Source organism: Nymphaea colorata, chromosome 3 (genome assembly GCF_008831285.2).
Source record: "Nymphaea colorata isolate Beijing-Zhang1983 chromosome 3, ASM883128v2, whole genome shotgun sequence".
NCBI classification, from domain to species: domain Eukaryota; kingdom Viridiplantae; phylum Streptophyta; class Magnoliopsida; order Nymphaeales; family Nymphaeaceae; genus Nymphaea; species Nymphaea colorata.
The window spans coordinates 8,351,627-8,374,850 of record NC_045140.1 but is presented as its reverse complement, the minus strand read 5'-3'; the positions used below and the strand labels follow the sequence as shown (position 1 = coordinate 8,374,850).

Genomic DNA, 23,224 nt, shown 5'->3' with positions numbered 1-23,224 from the left:
GACGGTCAGCGGCCATCTCCTTAGCGCTGCCCGGCAGAGCCCCGCGAGACTGCTGGCAACGGCAGGGAGAGGGCCGATGGGCTCCCCCTTCTCTCACAGGGCCTACGGCAGTTGGGCAGGGCTGCCGGTGGCAGCAAGGTAAAGATGGTGTTCAAAAAAAAAAAATCAACGCTGGCATCCATCTGGTTGCTAACTATAGAGTCACCATTTAAGGACTATATACATATGAGGCCCATAAATTTTAATTTGTGCATTGGTGTTTTTTTTTTCAGAAATTTGTAGTTAGGCTTTCTCTTCAAAAGAACTCGATAAAAGTGTAAATTAAATTCAACGGAAGTGCCCTTATAATTGGAATGCTCAAAATTTTGATTTTCGTTTCGGAAAAATGTAAAAAAAAATAATAATAAAGATCGTTCGAAATACCAACAAAAAATAAACAACTTAAGAAGCTTCATCAGCCTAAAAAGGTGCAATTAGTAGTTCCCAAATAATGGCAGTTGCAAATTAGTTGCATTTACTTGCACAGATCAATGTCATCCTCTTTGCATTTTAACTCGCAGCAATCTATTGAAATCAAAACACCGACTCGCACAACCAAGTATCTAAAAATATCTTTGGAACTTCCATTTCACAATCCAGACTGAACGTTTTTTTTTCCTAAAATATGACCTTTTTGTAAAAATCTTTTCAGAAAGCCCATCTGGAAACCTTTTTCACGGCTATCAAACGCCACCAAGTGAAAGGTTTCGGTGCTTAAGGGAGTCTCAAACAGGCTTAAGCTACTGCAACTAGGTCTCTCAACCTCGCACTTTTTCTACTGAGAGAGAGAGAGAGAGAGACAGAAAGAGAGAGAGAGACAGAAAGAGAGAGAGTTCACTCAAAAATTGACATTAATGCAAAAGAATAAATTACAATATACATACATTATACATTATGGAAAACAATTTTGTATTAGTTGCTAGAAGGCCCTGCTTCTGTTTGTGGTCTGTGGATATGGATCGTTCCAGCAAGTGTCATCCTTTACTGCTTTTTCCCATCTCTCCTGAAAGATCTCCAGTTCATTGTAAGACTGCTTTCTGACCTGAAGAATCAACAGCCGAGTTCAGAAAAGAGGAAAAAACAGGAGATTTTTACAACATTATGAGTGGTGTGGGCATTTGCTAACAGAGACTAACCTCACCCCTTTCACGGTTCATAAGGGAGACCTCTCGACCCTGCTCAACACGACAAACGTGTAAATTTGAGGTGAGCTGGAATGACATGGAAAGCAAGCAGATGTGCAGTTTCTGGCAAAAACATACCCTTTTGGCTGAACGTGCACTGCCTTCCGAGCGAGAAGACCGACCATCTTCTTCCCGCGACATCTTCCACATTGACAACACTAATTGTTAGCTTGAAATCACATGACAAGTTAACAGATGAACTATTTTGGCAATACTTCTGAAATTTTTCAAGCAGATTTTCAAAACATCCTAGAGAGCTGAACTACACGCAGCTTCTAAAGAATTACTGATCGCACAAGAAGATCAATCAAGAAAAGAAAAGAAAGAACATTGATGAAAATTGACAACTGACAAAAAAATTATTATTATTATGTATTATTTTAATTAGTAGTAGTAGCAGTAGTAGAGTAGTTGATGATGAACCCTCCAAGGACAGACCACTTAATGTCGGACTCCCTAACAGGCGGACCTTAAGTGAGTTCTGACCACCGTGCTTTACGAGGACAACAAACATCCAAAAACTCAGGATAAAGAGTGGCAACGTTCAGACTTGATCCAAGGACTTCACCTTGACACCCTTTTAAGTTTTTAACAATTTTCCTCTTACCACCTGCTCTCCATCCGTGGCAGTTATGAGTAAGTTAACAGTTGGAAAATCAATTGTTTGTAGCCAGTTCAAGGCAATAATAATTCTTGATAGTTAACCCGTAATTTTAGCTGTTTCTTAAATGAAAGGGCTCTAATACTGTGGTTCAATAATGCAGGCTATTTTCTTACCCTATTTTCATCCAAGCCGCCAAGTGTAGGTATGCCAAGATGAGCTACATATTCACTGTCAACAACCCCAACATTTATGCTCCGGTCCCCCTACATGAAAGCATGCTTTAGATTACAGTTCCTGCAAAAAAGAGGAAAAAGGAAAAGCTAAAGAAAGAGATGGTGACGAATCTAAACCTGCGCACAGTAACCAAGCTTCATGTCCAGGCCCCAAGCATGAATTAAGTCACTCTGCAGAATCACATTAAGAATTTAAGATGCAACATTTGCCACCTCAGGATATGCACATAGCTATGCAACTGTAAGCAAATCTTACTCTTCAAACCACCAATGTCAGATATAATAATGTGCAATTCATTTAAGTCATAAAAGAAATTCATCATGAACCACACAGCACAATTACGCATGGCAGCTTCCCTGACTAGACCTGTTTAAACCTAGATTCTTCATCACAAATAGAAGAATTACAGAAGGCCACACAAGGAATCACCTATCATTTTTTATACCCTAGAAAAGATGAATAAAGAAGAAAAAGCAACCATTTTTCATCTTCCCTTGGACCAAAAGAAAGGAAATTTCTATTTTTAACAGATTCTTCAAGTACAAAAAATATGATAACTGCCAAATTTTGCTAGTGAAATGATCATGCCAAATTTTGCCACTAGTGAAATGATCAAGCAGCAACACCAAATTCATCAGTCAGAATAATCATGGAAGACATCAACGTTTCTTCTTATTGCCAGGTACTTTTAACTTTTTTCAAGACTAGAAAAGTCGGAAAACTGTTGAAAATAACACTAACTGATAACAGACTTGAGAAACAGGCCAAAGTACTTCATGTGCTCAAATCACAGATGAGCAAAATAATTAACCTCATGCATGGGAACTAGTTAACTAACCAATTTCTATTGCTTTTACATATTTCCTTTTGATGGAAAGGCAAATCCTCAAGAGAAATTCAAGTGAAATAACAGAAACCAGGTGAGAAGAGGTAACCAAGCAGCAAACAAGCAAAAGAAATAAAAAAAATTACAAGAACCAAGTAAGCCCTCGGTCCTTCATGGTTGAACCAGTTTCTTTTGTTCAGAGTCCTAGGACAAACTAAAGACAGTTCTTGCAACATTTCCAATGCTAGCACTTAGCTGTCAAACAACATTAAAAAGTTATCAAGTAGACGAAACAATTTCCCATGTTTAATTGGCATAAACAAAGAGAATCGACCACAAGAGAAAAGCTAGACCCAGGTGCATTTAATTGTTGAAGATGGAACACTGTGCTGCTCCCATAAAGAAACTAGGAGAAATGCAGAAAAACTTCTACAATCGCTCTTAACAGCCTTCTGTAGAGAACAGACCAAGATAAAAAAAAAATGATAAAAACCCTACGACTGCAAATGCCATACCTGGATCATGTACCATGCACAACGCCAGGCAGCTCTTGAGAACACAGGTGCCATCATCTCCACCCAACTGCATTATGAGATGAAAAAGATTTATGTTGTTGGATGAAGTTCATTAGTGACCACCCTTGTTCTTCAATAGTCTCTGAATTTTTACCCAAACTAAAGCTTTAAATGTCTGATAAGTTGTATTATTTTGTTTTTCAACTTGGCCAATTGATTCTTAATAAGTTATTGTGAAGGAAAACTTGTGCTCTCTTGAATTCAGTGATATTGAAAAAAAACTAGGATGCCATCAAAGATTTCTCGTGGAGAAGATGGATGCTGTTATTTGATTCAATGTGTTTGACAACGACTATAAATAATGTATAATTGAAAAACAGGAGTGGGACACAATTATAAGATGATCAAGTCACTTTAGTATAGCTACTTGCTGACATCATTCCGTCTAATAGGGTAGGGAACGCCAGACACTTATTCAGAAATATCATGCTCCAACAAGAATAGGAAAATAAAACACAAGGTGAACTCATCTAAAGGTAGAAATGGAAAATAAAGAAGCATTTAATACTATATTCAAACATAATCTAGATATTCAAGTAAAGAGTCATACCCAGTACATGGTGGAGCGGTGCTGTTCCAGTAGCATCTTCCGTTACCGCGATTTTTGTATGTCCTTCTGAAATGTAAAAATTAGCGTTGAAATAATACGCTCAAATATAAACAAGTATCAACTTCTAGTGCTTACTTAGCAAACCCCAAGAGTGTGTTTTTAGATTACCTGTGAACCCTCGACTTCTTCACACGCACAGTAATTCGATGATGCACCTCTGACAAAGAAGGATCTAGTGCCGGCTGAGATATCTCCAGCCCTTCTTTTTCCACGATAGACAAATAGCTGCCAGATTTCCAGGAGACCATTAATTTAGTCTTCAAGTATATAAAAAAACAAATATAGTAACTTTCAACTGCCAAATTTTATAAATATCTTTCCATGTCATACAAGTTTAAGATCACTTTTGAAAAGACCGAATAGCATAATTTTGGTTAGTTTGGTAAAATGTCCAACAGGGACTTTCCTACTCTCAATAGAGTACTCTCAACAAAGAAACAACACACTAAGTCAGAAGTAAAATTATACCGAAAGAGAACTTTTGGAATATGTCATTTTATGAAATCACAATTATTGATGTTTCCTGAAATATTTAGTAGGTCGAACACAAGACTTGCAAACATTATATTAAATTTCTGATGGAGAAGTGACAGCATCCACAAAACTATCTGCATTTCATACCTAACAATTATAGGACTGTGAAGTGTGAACTCAAACAAAGACAGACAGCAAACTATTACATGCACAATTGGTACTTGCTTAAAAAATACTCTTGCATATAGTTGATAGATGTCCATTTATAAATCACCTCATGTATTTAAACCCACCTATGGCAGTTAAGCACCCAAGGCGTGTGGTCTTGGTCCAGATGATATATGCCACCACCAACATATGACCTTATGTAGCTTATATGACTTTGTGTAGCTTATTTTTATGCGGAATATAAAGATCAGGATTCAGAAGAATGGCAAGTAAAGTTTAAGAATGTTAAGAGGAAACATACTTCACAGGATCAAAATGTTCAACTCCAAGGTCCTCATCCCAAAGGAAAATATAATTGTATTCATCAACTACATCTGGGTGCAAGAACCGCTTAGCAAACCACCTGAAACACAACCGAAGAAAAAAAATATTACCTTACCTAAGTCAAAAACATAAGCTAACACACGGCTATGGACATGTAAAAAATGAATAAGGGCATCATTTTTCATTTTAACTTTCCAATAAGGACAGTATTGAAGGAGATATGACATGAGAGTAGATTCGAACATTCCAGTCATGTTACAAAAGGATCACTACACCCTAATAATAATATGGAACAAAACAAAGGCTGATTTTGCTATCAATGAGCTACTTAGATCAGAGTCATCACCACTTGGTTTGGTTGACTGCAGAGACATGCAATACATTGTCACTCCATTGCAGATCCCTCCATTGATCGACAAAACCATCATAATGAAAGAGCATTATTGTAAAGTTACTTGGAGGAAACTGAGATATCAAAGTGTAAGATTAATGTTAGAAACTACCTTCTGAATTGTTGAAATAAGAGCTGAAATCAAAAGAGAACATATCACATAAACCTTCTTAACGATGCGATCGACATTTTTCTTCTGCCTTATACCAACAGCAATTGCCAACAAACTTTTCTTAGAGTGTTCCCTTCTTTTCATCTAAATGGAATGGTTCTTACGATCAGTTTGAAACAAAAGCACATGAACAGGTATGCAGAAAGAGAAAACAGCAGTAAACAATGAAAATGTACACAATCTATAAGGCTTAAATGGCCAACAAAAGGATAAATAGGCATTCTGCAAATATCATTGTCATGAATAAAAGTACAGGCAATTTACAGGGCTTGAAATGCCCAAATGAAGGTTGAACAGAAATTCTGCAAATATCACACTTTTAAACAGAAAGCCTTGAACAATGGGACCTTTTAAAGACTGGATGAAGTTATAAAACGTGACCTCTGTGCAGAATGAAATTGCTTTATGGTTTTCATTAGGAAATTATTCCATTGGCGTCTTTTCCATGGAAACTTCTAGAATCACTAAGACCTACGAAGGTAGGGATTTATTGTCTTCTATTGGTCAGCTCAAAATTCAAAATGATAGCTTAATTTTCATGCTGGTTTGCTGACTTAACCATCTGGCGAAAGTAAAGTGCAGCTTTACTACCATGTTATGATAACATAAACCAAGTCTCTGCATTTAACCAGTGCTCTGTACCTAAGTCATTTTGACAGGGGAATCAAACCATTATTCACTATTTGAAATATTATATTACTATTTTGACCACAAAAAACAGCTCTTTTTCCTTTCCAATTCAATATGCATGCTCTTATGCCATCCTTATGTTTCTCATGGTAATTCAAGCTAGACACACCTGATCTTTTGAAGTACCCCATAATCTCCGCATTTCCAAATTAGAGGTTGCACTCACTATACCTTTAGGCAATGACTCAGTTCCATGAACTCGGCACTGAACCTGACAATCCAACAAACAGGAAACTAAATTATATAAATGTATGAGGATTTCTTCGAAAGCTATCTGATGAACTATGTCACATAGGTACAGGTACAGGTGCCGGTATGGGTGCAAATGTGGAGCACTTTCGAAAATTTGGGTATGTATATATATAATTATATATATATATATATATATATATATATATATATATATATATATATATATAAGGATTTAAACAAACAAGACAATATAGAAATTTCTATTAAGGAAAACTAAGTCGTCGGAAAAATCACAGAAAAATCCTGCTGAACAGGTGGAATTAGACCACAGGCAGGGGCTGAGGTAGGAAATTTTAGTTGCACGGACCAGACTATAGTTTCAAAATTTTACAGAGGCTGAAACATAATTTTTCAAAATTTTTATATAGGTTAAACTAAAATTTTTAAAATTAAAAAGTAAAATTTTGTTTTTTTTTTTTTAAATCCGAGGGGTCGCCATGGCTCCTGCCTGCCTCCTCCCCTAACCACAGGGGACATGAACAGCCTTTTAGTGGACAAAAATGGACTTGGCCAACTTTGACCGAGACCAAAAAAGGATGGATACGGCCATAGGTGCATCGACCGCACGCAACAAGGGCTATCCAAGCCATGTCCAAGGGCATACCCATATCTATGTCACATCCGTGTCGACACATGTACCCCACCAAATAAAGGTACCTATGTGACAAAGCAGATCAACGTATCATTAAGAAGAAGATCATGAGAACACCTATCTCATATCAAAGTAATAAGATGGTAATGAAAAGAGGAACCTTGCATTTGCTTTCTGAATCTTTCAAGGCACCAAAAACTCCCCACCTTGAGAAGCTCTGCAAATAATTTATGCATGTCATTTTCTTCTTTCCTTGAGAAGATAGCTTGGAATTACTAAAAACAAATGACATGGATAAAGAAAAGTTTTCTGAAGGAAGATAAAGTGGATAAATTCAATGACTGCACAAGACAGATACCACATAAGAAAAAGATAAGAGAGTAGAATTAAAATGATCATTAAGTAGAAAGATGTCAGTTTCAGTTTGGAATGAAAGAGGAGGACAACTTTATACAATGTGCAGAAAGACAAGAACTCCTAGACCTTACCTCCTTAGAATCAGAAACAACGAAAGTACTTCCCACATAGAAAACAATGACTAGTAGAGATAGGGCTGGCAGAAGCTTGCTCCGAAAGAATCTCCAGTTTGCGGTTTCTATTAGTGATAAAACCTGGTACAATATGGACTCCAGTAAAGAAAAGGCAAAGTAGTAATAATAAATATAAATTCATCTTAACACTCGATTCATCTTCAAATAGAAAGGTGATGCTTTTGTAAAGTGAAGAAAGATTGTAAGACTACAACAGTTATCAGGTACTTATTTCTGTAAGTGTATGTTGAGCTTCCCATGAACTAGACCTCGAGAATCTTCATAGAACTATCAGTTCAATCAGGATATCCTGAGTTAATGCTTAAGAAAATGGTCAATAGACTCTACAATTGAATTTTCACTCACTAATTATAGACATAGTGCGTGACTGATATTATCATATTATCATCTGACAAAAGCCCAAGGTCACCGTGAACTTAACAAAATTGAAAAAAGGAATCTGCTAGCATTACTATGATGATAATGATATAATATCCTAGCTGTCCTCTTTGATGGGTAAATTACACCAATCCTAGATGAAAATAAGGCTAATGATGCACTTAAGTTTTTTAGAAGAAGAAAAATGACAATATGATACAGTCATACAGATATACTCAGAGAAATTGGACAAAATACAAAAGATGCATTTGTGCAAGGAATGAATAGAATCAGGGACACACTGTCTCAAAAGATAAAGAATCCATTTCTCAGCATGCAACCTCGCACACAAATAAGCAATACTTTGGTCAAAATATCAGTAATCAAGAAATCATATACGCCTTTATATCCTAATAAATCATATTCACCTTTATATGCTAATACTATACTTGCTTGAAGGAAAGGAAGCACCATTCATTCACCTATCTTAAAATAAAAATAAAAGGATTTTGACTCTCTTTGAAAAAATAAATGAATCTCTCTCTAGGGCTGCGGCGAAAGGGGGTTGGCAGGGGCCATGGTCCCCCTGAGATTTTGAAGAAACAAAAAAATAGACGTTATACTTTCTGAAGTCTTTAGATTGGCCACTATAAAAATTTTAGAAGATATACTTCGGCCCCATAAAATTTTGAAAAATATACAACCCCCAATCCCCCCACAAAAAAAAAAAAAAACAAAGAAAGAATTATTGACTGATTGGCTCTACCCTGAATCTCTCTCCCTCCCCTGTTAATTACAATAAGTGGGGAGTATCATTAACGGGTTTTCAACCCAGCTGATCTAACCACGTCAGCCTCAATCTAAAGCAGAACAGTGCATGATACCATATTACTGCAGTCAAGTAACATGAAGTAATAGGTATAGGTCCTATCTCATAAGAGTTAGAATCCAGTGGGTATCATACATACAAGAAAACAGAATGACCATCCCAAGAAAGCATATAGGTGAATATTAAAACTATTATGTATGCTTACCGGGAAGCAACTGCACTTCCCAAACAGATCGTGTGCCCATTTCTTTATCGCCATGTTCCATACAACAATAAAGTATCAAATATGTGCTTCTGAGAAGGAATGAGACGCACACAAATGGTGCTACTGAAATCATCAGAACACAACAGAAATTTCTTTTTAGATAACATTCCAAACCAAAAGAAAACAGTTACAACTCACCAAAAATGGTGAAGTACATACACAGAAAGTAAGGATTCCACATGCCTAATAAAAAATTAGAATAATTTGACAACTGGATACGATTAGGGGAAGCATGCATCTCGTGAAGTCTTCTTCAACAAGAATCAGACAAGCTCCAACTCGAGATCGCAAGTCCAACTCATCAAAAACTTGAAATCAGAATTAAGAAAAGGTGAAAGCCACAGAACCCCAATCAACTGGTTTTCAGAGATGGCTATCAACCAGACCGTTCGCCAAAAGCCGGCCGGCGGATCAAAATTTGCCTCTCACTCTGTCTCTCTTCATCAGTATCTCCCAATTCTGGTGGTACAAATGATCCTGATTCTCCTAATGGTTCCCACTCAGTGTTAACACTATGACCAACTTAATTATAGTCAAATTAATCTATTCTGCAGTCAAAACTCAAATTTCCATATGAAGCCAAAAGAGAAAGCCACTGGCACAAAAAAAAAAAATCGAACAGACCTTTCAGTTTTCAGGAGAAGATTTTAAAAAAGAAGTTCACAGAGAAAAAGAAGTTCACAGAGCGCATGCTCCAACAGACATCACAACAACCAAAGAAATGAATACACAAACATTAAAGGACTACAAATAGAAGATGGAATACCCTCAACAAGAAATTCTCTGAAAAATCGAGCAAAAAAGACACACACACACTACAAAGAGAAAGGGAGAGAGAGAGAGAGATGGGAACCTACCGCCGGCAACGGCAAAGTCCCGACCATGGGCGTTCCCAAAAGCTTCCTTCTGTCTGGTCAACCAGATAAACTGTATCTGGGTTTCTCGTCGCTTCTGACTGTCTGCGTCCTCCACAGAGAGAGAGAGAGAGAGAGAGAGAGAGAGAGAGTCAAAAAGAGAAAGAGAGGAACGTGGCTTTTATCGTTGGAGCAAGAAAGGGACGAGAAGCAGGCGGGCGCGGAGGCACAAAAGAAAAGGAGAAGAACGAGAAAAACAAGAGAAGAAAAAACCGCTGCTAGATACGTGCCTAAACCCCGCAGAGATTTTTGCCCACGCACTCTCTCTCTCTCTCTCTCTCTTCTTTCAACCAGCACAGTAACGTGAGCTCGCTTTTCCACCGAGTCACCGACCGAAGAGCTTTTCTTCCTTTTTCCTTTCCATTTTTTTACTTACCCATAGATAAGCTTCATATTTTGTCCCTACCCTGAAATAGACCTACCAAGAAATGAATTATTCCTACCAACTCCACTTATTAACTGGATTCACTCACTATGTTGAAGAATATTCAGTGTTCTCAACTTTCCATTGTCAAAGTCACCCCTTATGTTTTCACTCCTTAAACAGTCTTTAGTCTTGTGTGAAGAACATGATCACTATGGGTATTCTGGTCTTTTTACAAAAAATAAAAATAAAAAGAAAAAGACTTTTCATTCAATCCTTTTTTTACTTCAAGGGCACTTTGGTCATTATGGCCGGAACACGTAGCTTTGCCACACATTCTTCATCTGTTGTCCGGAGCCAACCAAAATAAAAGATATTCTCCATAGTAAGAATAATTGATGTTAAATGCAAGTTTAATAGAATACAATTTGTGGTAATCTTAAGTTCTTTCTCTTTCATTCATGAGGGTGAGCATTCATTACAAGGGAATAAAAGTTGGATTCGAATCTGATTTTATTTGTGAACTTAAAAATCTGATTTTGGTATAGTATACAAATTTTATTGACCAGTAATTGAAGCAGAACTTGAATCCAAATATGTGAACATGCAAGAAATGATATATCTAACTCAAATCCGATTCATTAGCATCCTTAATGATATTGACATGAAGATCTTTATTTTCTTTTTTGAAGGTAAAATCATGCATCCATAAAAATCTCATCGAATTCCTTCTCACAAAAGAAAGGAATTTGCATCAGGCAAACTTAGAACCTTTCTGCGAAAGATCACCATTTGGAAGCTTTTAGAAAATCAGGGCCTCCGACCAAGAATTCAGATATTTAAAGCCCTACGTAATGAAATTAGCGACTACAAGTTGGACTGAAAATGAAATCTCTCCGACTGGCGCTTGACAAGAAGGGGACGCCGTTCTTCCTCTTTATTTTCGCGATCGCGGCAATTTTTTCAATATGCGAAAATGTTGGGACGCTGTAAGAATATCTCAACTTCATGACAAAATATAGTGATGTTATGTTATAGCGATATTTATCATTATTATTATTTTTTTCTTGGGTGTTTTGTCTTCGTTCGTCACTTATTTTCGTAAATTCGCAATGGTGCGGTGAGTTGTGTTGAAATTCCATTCAGAACCCTCAGTCGTGCAGATAATCAGGAGCAACTTCAGGTGTTTTATATTTCTGAAGGCTTTAATCACGTGTCGCTTCACATAACCTTTTTATTTCCCGCTGCTTGCAAGGCGAACAAGCGATCAACATGCGTTACCAGACAGCACCTTTCACGTACTCGCATTGGTTCGGACGCGGGCTCAAATTCGGGTCTAATTTATTGCAAAACCGAACTCAAATTCATATATAGAATCCAACATTGATATACAACTTGATCCAAATTTTATCAAATTTCAATCACATAATAGACCAGATTCAGATGCACTTATGAAACTGCGTGCCGGATCTATCTGAATCTGACTAGTAAGAATTTTCCGGATCGCTAATCCGATATATATTTGCATCCGTAAGTCAAGCTCTACTGTTTCACAACAATAACATTATGTTACTATCTCATGAACCTATCCAATAAAATGGTGCTAATTCATACGACACTATAACAAGTGTTTCATGAATTTGTTTTATTTTTTAGAACAGATTCATAGAATAACCACACTTATTACTTTTATCAAATAATACATAAAGTAATAAGGTTGCCAAAACTTCTCCAAATTAATCACACTTTTTGCACTTAGAACTAGTGGCCTAGCTACACTATGACTGATGTGGGCAGTTGCCCACACCAATCTCTTACAAGTTCTTTATTTTTAAATAAAAATCTTAAATATTTATTCTTATATTTACATACGTACAAACATATCATATATATATATATATAAAAGTGTCCTACCAGATTTGAATATTTTTAAACAAGTGTCGTTGTAGCGATTTTTTGTAACTCCGCTGCTGTTTAGAACACTCTAAATAGAAAGGGTTAACAGAATTATGTAGTAGCCAGTCCTAAGCGGCGGCGTTGTTGTGGTGAAGAAAATGGAAAGAAGGCCCACAGCCCATTTGAGAAAATGATGCCCTACTTGGATCATATCATGGCTTTGCCTAGCCACTTGCAAGCCTAGTGAAAGCTATGGAGTTGGATGTTGGATGGGATAGCACTCAACAAAGTTACTGCAAAATTTCAACGGCCATAAATCCATCCTTAGAAAAGTAACTGTCCCATTGAATTAATGGGTTGCCACAAAAACTTTTTTCTTCTAATGCTAGGTATAAAAAATTAATCATAGATTAAGTTTAAGTTTGATAACTTGGATTATATAATTTTATGCGAAGGTGAATTTGATATTAGCCGCAGATCTAAGATCCAAGCTATCAAAACTTTGATGGTGTGGTGTTTTTCTCCCATGTGGTACTTGGGATAGTGATTAGAAAGAGAATGATAGTTGACAAACTGGAAAGAATATGAAATGGTCCACTCATCCCTCCCTAGGTGAGTTAAGGAAAGAGGAAAAGAGAAAGGGAAAAGAAAACATCTTTTTCCCAATCTCTTAGCAGTGGACCACTTTTGACTAAAGAAGATCATAGCAATGGGTTTGGAAAAGGATCAATTTTGTACGCCTTGCACTTCTTTTTCCATAATTTCACATACAAACTGATGTCCAGTTCTCATATTTGGAGCTTTTATTTATTATTTTGTTTTGTTTTGGATCCAGATCCAAGGATCTGTTTTTAATCTGTATAGAAGTGTTAGGCTTCATTTTGTAATTAAGTATCAGTTTAATGAAACCCTAATTATTGTTAGGGCATTTCCTTTCATTACCCTTCAAGCAATTCATGGCCCCTTTTTCTGGGCACGGTGTATCGGGTACTTGTTGAGCGCCCGGCCCGATGTCCAATCCTATCCTTATAACTAACATTTGGCCTTGCTTAGACTTAGGTAAACCACCCATTACTATTCACCTAACCCCCTTTTGGGTACATAAAATTTTCACTCATGGGGCATTTTATGGGCTTCAATATAAAATCTGAGGCTTATATTTTATTTTCTTTGAGAGATCTACTTTGTAAACAAATAATATTTTATTCTCTTTGAGAGATCTACTCTCTAAACAAATAGTAGCTTTGCTACTCATGGACGTTAGTCTCTTTAAAGGTGTTTGACTATCTTAGATCCCAAGGTCTCAATCAATAGGGTTTCACTTTAAAACCCTGGCATTAACAAGTCATGGGTTTGAGAACAACAGATTTAAGGCCGCTATTATGCCTTAAATCCATAGATCTAAAGTCAATGGAAAGGTTAAGAATTTCACTTGAGATCAATGGTAGTGGCGGAACTATGATTTTTTTCAGGGGCAAGCCAAACAGTCCAACCTCATATTTGAGTAAGGCCAAGCTGAACTCGAATATAAAAAATACACTGCACAACTAAAATTTTATGGTGACTGGTGTGGGTAGTTGCGTCATAATTTTTTTATTTTTAAATGGACTTCTTTAAATATTTATCTTTATATATATAAGTGCTCCACCAAGGCTCCACCAAGATATAACTATTGTTAAACGAGTACCCCTCGGGCATTTTTTATGGCTCAGCCACTGATCAATGGGTTCCAAAAATAGAACAATGTTTATAAGATCGTAGTTTTTTTGCATCTTTCAAAGATAAGAGTTAATTCGACCATCAAATCCAGCAACATAAAATCGATTTCGAAAGTGACCGTGCGTTGTAGGTTGAAAATGACCAAAATACCTTTTGTGGTTAAATGGAAATGACCCAAAAAATAATGAAGAAAAAAAAAATTGAAACCCCAAAAAAAAAAAATTCCTTCTAAAATTACCAAAATGGGCCTTTCATAAAAGGGTGGAAGCACATTTTCCCACGTTAGCCGCATAACATGGAGAGCCTCCTGTTTCATTTCATTAAAGATGATTAGGCCAAAAAAATAAAAAAAGGGGGAAAATACATTCTTTTATTTATTTTTTGAACATAGATCAAGAGTGTTGAAGAAAAGAATTATTGAATTATATAAGGCTACAAAACCGAACGAATGAAAAAAAAAAAAAATAATATTAAGGCTCTCCAGTCACAAGAAAACTAAGTTTGAAGAATATTAAACCCACAAACATTAACACCTACAAGAATCAAACTGGTGAGGTTTCATCTAACCATGGAATCAAAATCAAACTGGTGAGGATTTGTCTGTTCTGCCACCAACCCAACCAGCTACCATTGCAGGTAGTGAGGAGAAATTAAAAAAAATTAAACTAGCAAAAGTGTACATCTGTTAAATGTGTTTTATTATCACCGAAATGCTAAACGCATTTCAAAGAAATAAATTATTTTGAAGATATTTTTTCATTTCAATTCATTATAAACTTAAAATAGAAAAATTTTAAGTTGGCAGAAATGCATACCCGATTAATGATGTAAAAAACGTCGAGTGTGTTCTATTCTAGTAGTGAAAATGTGATTTTATATAACTTCAAATGGCAGACAGGTCCTGGCGTTTACACCGTATCTTGCTGCATTCATGGCATTTTAATATAAGTGTTCGTTTACTGAACGTTTTTTTTAAACGTTATCTTAAAAAAAAAAAAGGCTATAAAATCTTCAGACCCTGTACCGGAGAAACTCCAGTGTAACCTCATGGAAAACATAAGTTGGCACATTAAATTATTTAAATACTAATTTAATTTTAAAATTTTAAATATTAAAGCAGTGAATTGTGATTTCATAACGTGCAGAGAACTACTCTGCACGTTAAGAATGTACAAATAGAATTAAAGACCATTTTTTTTAATAAATAAAATAAATTTCAAAAGCAAAATAATGTATGATTCCAAGACGACTTTAAATCTACCGTTGTCAAGATTTAGACAAAGAGCAACCAAATGCTGCCTACCACTGTTGACTTTAAAAGGCCTTGCAAAATCCTATTCCCACATTTAATTTTAATAATTAATGTTTAATGAATCCACAATAAGATCTAATGCTTGATAAATTTAAAATAACCGCTTATATTCATAAAATAATTTCCAAAGACATGCTTTATGAATAGAAAACGTTCCATATAAAAAAAGTAAATATTTCAACTAATAGTTTATAACATCATTTTATCTATATATGATCCTGCTTTCTTTTAAAGTTTGACTACAACTGCTGTGCGCGCTTCCTTGAATAATTTTGTCATGCAAAAGAAAATGTCTAAAAAATGTAAGTTTTTTAAAATGCCACATTTTTAAGAAATTGTGCACTTTTGAATAGGGTAGACAGTCTTTCAAGATATCTTCACATTTTCCATTAATAATGCATCTGTTGAACTCAGGTGGTCATTTGTAATTTTGTAGACATTAGATTGATACCTATAAATGTGTCAAAAATGGAGCACTTATTTATAATTTTCTATCAGATAGTTCTAGTATTCTCAGCCATCCTTAGAAAAAAGAGCCAGTAAAGAAAAAGTTGATAAATGCAGACTGCAGCATATATGCCTATACCTATATACGTCCCACAACTGCGGCTATAGATGAATTGAATAATTTGCATCGAGGACTGCTGATAAAACTCGACTCAAACTACCATTAAAATTATGAATCAACGGAGCTTAAGGCAAAGTATAAAGTTTTGTTAAATGATTAGAACCAGTGGTGGGGAGCTAGACATTCATAGTAATTCAAAAAATATAAACTTTTCAAATACATAATGAAATGATAAACAGACACTAAGCAAACGAATAAGTAGAACCAATATAGAAATAAAGCAAATGGTTGGATTTTTCATGAGGAGGCCGAATTATAGTTTTAAAATTTTATGTATGATAATATAATGTTTCAAAATTTTATATATGATAATATTTTTTTAAAAATTTACATGTATATTTTATTTTATTTTTTATGAGTGTAAAGGGAGGAGCGGGCCAGGGCCCCCATGGCCCTCCTGGCTCTGCCCCTGTTTTGTGGAACTGTGTTGGCAACTGCCCCCTCAAGCCCACAAGTGCCTCTACACCTAGTGGGGCATACTAGATACGTTCCCATTGGTGAAACAGGATGTGATTTACAATTTTCTTCAGCTTTTGGTCTATCTGTGCCATGATCCATGGTAGCAGTCATTGGGGGACGCACATGTGGCCTATATTTAAATTATATTAAAAACATATTTTTATTCTAATTGAGTCATAGACTTCTTATCAGGTCGGGTCTGGTATGGCTGACCCGATACTCCACCTTAACAGAGGTTAATTTGGACTTCCTATTTATCTGGTGATGTAGGGAAATCCGATTGCTGACGTGCTCCAGATTGGAGAGGCTGGGGGGATTCAAGAGGCGTGCGATGTATGTAGAGTAGCAGTTGAATTCAGTATGCATGCATTTTGTACAGTCATGGTTGCAAGAGCACTACGGCATTTATTGTCATCTTTTATATTTTAAATTAAAAGTTATTATTATTATTTGAATATGGTCGAAGCCCCTTTCCTTTCCTTAATCATGAGTTTAGGTTTAGGGCTATGTCGGTGCTTGAGAAGTCAACAACAAAAAAAAAAGGGGCCATCTATATGAACGGGACGTGGAACAGTAGTATTTTATAGGCAAGAGGGCGGATAGATCTAGGATGATTGATGCATATGAGATGATATAAAAAGAAACGGAGATGCAATCATGCAGCGTCAAAGAGTTAATTAATGCAAACACATGTCACCCGCTTTAATCAAAACGTTGTCTTCCTCTTTAATAGGTATATATATATATATATATATATATATATATATATATTTGATTGATTGAATGGTGACTTTAACTTTTTAAAGTCATTCAATCGTTTAATTTGCACGGTTCAATTCACTAATGATAGACAAATAAAGAAAAAAAAATATAGATATTTTCATCATTTAATATTATTATATATTTTTTTTCTTGCTTTTTTAAACCATTCATTTGTTTTAAATAAACAGCTATAATTGAATTGAGTGACTTTATAAATGCACTATTTTTTTTCTCTGTTTATGTATGTATAGATGACACTGCCATAAACTCTTCTGGCCCAACTTTATGACACAAATGTCAAACTAAGAAAGAAGGTTCTATCTACCGTTGACAGACTTGCTTTGAACAAAGTTTCTGTCCTATCGCCACACTGTTTACCAAGATTGCCTCCATATTCCTCGACATATAAAAATTAGACTTTATTCAGTCACAAGTTAAGTATCTTTTTCTGTTGGGGCTTCTGCTTGAAGTCTTCTTCTGAATTTACACTTTAATGTTAATCCATTATAAAATTGGGGTTGATCATAAAAGATGTTGAGCCAACCAAGCAGCATACCAAGCTAGTGGCCCCAACTTGCCTTTTGCCCATATAATGATAAAATAATAACAACAACAACAAAAACATCGACCACATTTCTTTGTTATATAAAGTATCAAAAACAAGTTTGAATCAACAAATATCCAATCCGAAAAGACATATATAATTGAAAGCCGGTTCTAGCAATCAGAGTCGGAATCCCGTTTAGATGAGTTTGTTTTGGGAAGTTTGTGAACATGAAAAGCGACGGCGACTTGAAGTTTATATAATATAAAAATAGTTCTTGTAAACGGGGTGTAGAGATTGGAAAAATTCTCAAAATGAGTTAAATAGAGATGATCTGAGCCATTAATCGGATACATGTCAATGTCAAGTCAACGTTTGGTACAACTCACACCCACGCAGTTAGTTGTAATCGTGGAAGGGACGTTCTCCTTTCCTTTGAACGACGAATTATTATCACCGCCGAACCGAGATGCGAAATTTGCGTTGGCATTACAATATAGAGCCTCTCTCTATGACGGTGATATAAAAAAGAGCGGGCGCCGAGCTGGTACCCAGACCGAGCCATGCTTAGAAAAATGGCCTCGCTGGATACGACATGCATAAAAATTATTTATATGTATACTTTTCATTATAAATATGTACATAGTTTTTTATTATAAACTTATAATCGTGGTTGGACCTCGGCCTTGATGGTCTGGCCTGGGCTCCGGCCATGGGCAGAGTGCTGGCCTGACCTGAGACCCAGGGACGGAGCCAGGATTTTTATTAGGAGTGGGTTGACAGTTTAACCTCTAGATTCGGGTAGGGATAAATTGAATTCAAATCCAAAAAATCAGGGTCCAGTGAGACCATGACCTAGGCAGGCCCTCCCATCCCTACGCCCCTGCTGAGACGGACTTTGAATTGGGCAGGGGCGACCCCTGCTGAGACGGACTTTGAATTGGGCAGGGGCGACCCGATGCCACGGAGGACGCCTTGTTTCTAGCGTCTCAAAAACGCAACCCTCTAGGATTGGAGTTGTGTTCCTGATTTTTCAACTCTCTGGTCAAGATGTTACATAATTGGCGCAACACACTATTGATTTCACCATACGTGGACAGGAATATGCAGTGTTTCCAGTGAATCAAACATCAAATGTTCCCGGATTGGCTCAAAGTCATACTCAAGTAACGACGTGCAGAAGGTAGAAACGAAGATTAGTTCAGGCCTTGAAATCGTGGGGTCGTAATTTTGTTCAGAATTCATATTTGCATCAGTTTATATTCATATTGGATTGTAGGGATGTCAATGAATCAGACTCAAATTAGATGCACTTTGTATTATTTGATGTTTACATATTTGGATTCAAGTACAAATGAAAAAAAAGTTTGAATCATATCTCAATCCGAATCTGAATGCATAATCCAAACGTAATTTTTAGATTTACGTCTAAATCTAAATCCAACTTTAAGCAGAATCTAAACCGCATTATGATATCTTAAGAACTGATTTTTCAAATGGACATATGTGTATAAATATATATATTGGATATATGATAATTATGTGAAACTAAATCCCTGTCCGATTTCCATTCGATGTCATTTCTTAAATTCAAATTCAAATTCAATCTAATATATTTCTTAACCAGATGTTAATTTTTTTTAATATTAGATTTTTTAAAACAGTTTCGGTCAGATACCCTATCTGAATAGGATTTATTACCATTTGATGTCTGTTACTAAATCTGACTAGAGAGCCCTTCATGACCATTACAATTGACCTGAACAACTTTTTTCCCTTGTGATATGTTATAGGGCTGTGTAGAAGTTCTAAACAAAAGCATCCATCGTAAATACCAAAGCTTTTGGAAACATGAGGGCAAACGTTTGAAAATATGGTCGAATCTTTGATTACCTCAAATCTTAGATATAAGGTGATTTAATATCTTAGGATCAAATATTTTTGGATTCTAGAACTTTGATTTGTGTCGAAAGGATTTGCAATCTTATGTTTGAAAGATGTAAATATTGTACCGTGAATTTGTAAACCTTATGTCTTGAAAATGATAGGTACTCTCAAGTTAAAGTTCATGGCTTTCAAATGCATATTTTGTCAGAGCTGTCAATCTAACATAAGCCTATTATTAAATCAAATCCTCAATCCTAAGATCTAAGTTAATCAAATGACCTCTAAGGAAGTAAATGCCTCAAACAGAACACTAGAGACATTCTCCTTTGCCTTTACAAAAGTTTGAGGAAGAAAGGCATTCTCAAACTACAATCCGAGGCCGGTCTCAAATCCACAATAGATGAAACCCACTATTGAAGCAAACAATAAATTTTATGACTGCAGATTTGAGATCTGCATTATGTTCTACAAATCATGGATATGTAGTCAAAGGGGGGAATATTAGACTAAATATGTGGTAACCTATGATATCATAACTGAGGCTACCAAATGTAGTCTATGGTGGTTTACTGGAAGCTGTTGTCCCAAAACAAAACATCTTGTACTAACATTGTATTTATCACTCTATTTGTGAAGCATATTAGTTGATACATATTAATTGACCCGTTGTCGACGTGCACTATAAGACTTGTAAGGGTTTTACATTTTCATTTGAAAGTCAATTCAAATATTTCAATCATGTTTAATTTGAATACAAGAAATTCACAGACCATGGTAAGACAAGCTATATAGCATTACAAATTGAACAATGTCTGTTGGGCTCATCCTTTTATTGACAAAAGAATCAAACAATTAAAAACAAAGTCAAAAGCAAGAACAAAACAATACAATGAATCAGATCTCAACCACATTAAGAGGTCGGCCATTCTGCCAAAGAATTCAGAGGCAAATCCTTTTTCAAAAGGTCGATGATAATGAAGTCAACAAATACCTCAACATGTAAAAATTAAGTCTCTCCCTGGGCATCTCCAATCTCAAGCACCCTTGGAACATGCCATCAGTCCCCTTAGTTAGTCCAAAACCTCACACTATTGAGATGAAGAGAAGAATCCAACTCCAACCAAAAGTTCCACATTTCAATGACTGCCTAAAATCATGCACCTCATTCTAGCAATTATTCACCATAATGTAGTCCCAATACTCAAATGAAGCCCAAGGGTTGGGCCTTATGCTAATGAACAGCCATTCCACATAATACTTTTTAGTTTTGTGGCTCCATAACTTTTCCTCTTATCATGTAGAAGAATGCTTCTTTGTTTTCAAATGCGTGGGAACAAAGATGCCATCCCCTGGGAGCTATTTCTGCTTGAATTTGCATCACGATACCACTGCAAGGCATCCTTCAAATCTTTCAGGTATGAAATCCTCATATTAAACTTGTCTCCTTAAATTTTCATAAGATTCCTATTACTCCGCATTTGATAAACATATGATCAACTTTGCTTCAAAAAACAACATCTATTTGCTAACCAAATTCCAATTTTTTAAATCTGTTTAAAGTGATGAGCCTCTTCTGAAAGTGTCATACATAGAGCATCATTATGCCATATAACCTTCATCATATGATTTACAAGGAGCTTCACTCTAATTCTATAGTACATATTCCTAGAACATAATCTTCCAGCTTCTTGATCATCCCATCTCAAATAATCTTAACTCTTTGCTAAGGAGAGTGATCTCATCCCATTCATTCTTTTGCACATAAATTGTGCTATTGATTGAGTTCCCACATTACTCATCCATGAAGATACTCTCTCCTAGCCAAATTTGGTAAGAGCCCCAACTCCAAAATTTAGACCACATCAATGCATTTCTACCATCGCCTAAAAAGATTCGTTGTATCACTTCCTCCAACCCCCAAATCATAGTTTTTCATCCCCGGGATGTACTTGTTTCAACTTATTAGTCCAATGATTGCAAGAAGACAAGTATTTATGGTCAAAGACCACCAAAGCAAAGAAGAGGTTCTCACCCTTGTGGCCAAGTTTATCATATTAAATCTACAACACTCTATAAAAAATACATGACCCAGACCAATTAATGCATGGACCCTCTTATGATACCCTGAATCTCCCCAAAGGAATCATAACACATTTATTTAATTATAGCAGTCAATACTTGTTTTATGTTTTAACAAACATATCTTGCCTACAAATGATAAAACTTTGGTCTTTCAAAAAGCCAAATTCTTTATAAGTAGCGAGTCTTTCATAAAACTCCTTTGAATTTTTTAGTTGGAACACCAGTAAAGCAAGGGGAATTTACTCGCCTCATCCAAAAGTGGCTAGCATTTCTTCATGTTTCTATTCTACACAAAAGGGATTATTGAAGACTTTAAAAATTTAACTTTCAGTCCTTTCTCCAAACATTTGCAGTACATTTCTTGCAGAAATGACAAAATGAGTATTTGCTGCACTCACTATAATTAAATCATCAGCAAATAAAGCTCCAAGGGAGAAAAGTATTTGAAGCCCTAAACTTAGGAACCTATATCTGTTACATTTGGCTTCAACCTTCAATCTTTTTGTGAACTAGAAAAAGTAATGGATCTATGGATCTTCTTGCGTTAGTCTTCAGTGGCTTTTAAAGAACTAACCTTCATACCCATCCATGACAATGGCGAAAGAAGATGTTGGAACATATGCCATTATTTTATCAATCCATTATTCAGGAAAACCTAGAAATGAAAAAGCATTTCTAAGAAATGGCCAGACCACCTATTCATAGGCCTTCTCTATTCCAAAGTTGAAAGCACAAACTGTCCTTTATACCTATATATACTATTCTCAATTTCACATGCAAGAAGCATATGATCTTGAATTATTTTACCTAGTAGGAAGACTTCCTACTCTTCTCGAATGACTTTGGCTAGAATTGGATTCGTTCAATCAGCCATTTATCTAGCAATTGCTTTATAAATGCAATTACATAATGCAATAATGTGATTGATATAAAAAAAATTTTGATCTTGGAAACGAGTAAAATCTGAATTATTGCCCTTTTCACTATTCTACCTGGTTGAAAAAATCATATATTGTACAGTAAAGATACACAATCACGTGACAAAATATAAAACTCCATACAAAACTTGTTAGGTCCTTGTGCCTATCCAGTCTTCATCTTCAAAAAAATTGATTTGTATTCGTCCTTAGTGACTAAATGCAATACAATTTCATTTGATGCACTATGTTACATGGGTGCGGGGTACAAGTGTAAGCACAATTACATACATAGGTGTAGGGTGTGGGTGCAGTGAGAGTCTCTGTCTCTTTTTGTGTGTGTATATATATATAAATATGCACACACACACAGTCACACCTTAGTTTTTAAAATTTGTAGCATTCTATTTCTTGCATGTATACTCAGGAGTCTGATTTCATATTTTCCAATCATACTCATAACATAAGTAGGCATTAAACAAGTAGTTGTTTTATATATAGTTTATCAATTTATAATTGTATAAAAATACAATATATATTACATATAACATATATAAGATTGATTCATAAAATTGATTATACATATTAAAAGATGGCATTGTG

General features: G+C 35.7%; 1 protein-coding gene across 3 annotated transcripts; it reads right to left on the bottom strand.

Annotated features, from left to right (window-relative positions):
* Positions 1–872: 872 nt before the first annotated feature.
* LOC116251478 (uncharacterized) lies at positions 873–10,330 on the bottom strand. Of its 3 annotated transcripts, XM_031625775.2 has the most exons (16): positions 9,995–10,330; positions 9,078–9,200; positions 7,624–7,746; positions 7,296–7,352; positions 6,401–6,502; positions 5,596–5,685; positions 5,385–5,503; positions 5,016–5,117; positions 4,181–4,297; positions 4,013–4,078; positions 3,403–3,469; positions 2,178–2,231; positions 2,001–2,090; positions 1,302–1,364; positions 1,176–1,214; positions 873–1,081 (listed from the first exon to the last, which is right to left on the bottom strand). In XM_031625775.2, the coding sequence occupies exons 2-16, from the start codon at positions 9,129–9,131 to the stop codon at positions 959–961; spliced, it is 1,266 nt and encodes a 421-aa protein (XP_031481635.1). In that variant the 5' UTR covers positions 9,132–9,200; positions 9,995–10,330; the 3' UTR covers positions 873–958. The 3 variants fall into 3 exon arrangements, with proteins under 3 accessions (XP_031481635.1, XP_031481636.1, XP_031481637.1); XM_031625776.2 differs by lacking the exon at positions 9,078–9,200; XM_031625777.1 differs by lacking the exons at positions 7,624–7,746; positions 9,078–9,200; positions 9,995–10,330 and adding an exon at positions 7,148–7,200.
* Positions 10,331–23,224: the final 12,894 nt, after the last annotated feature.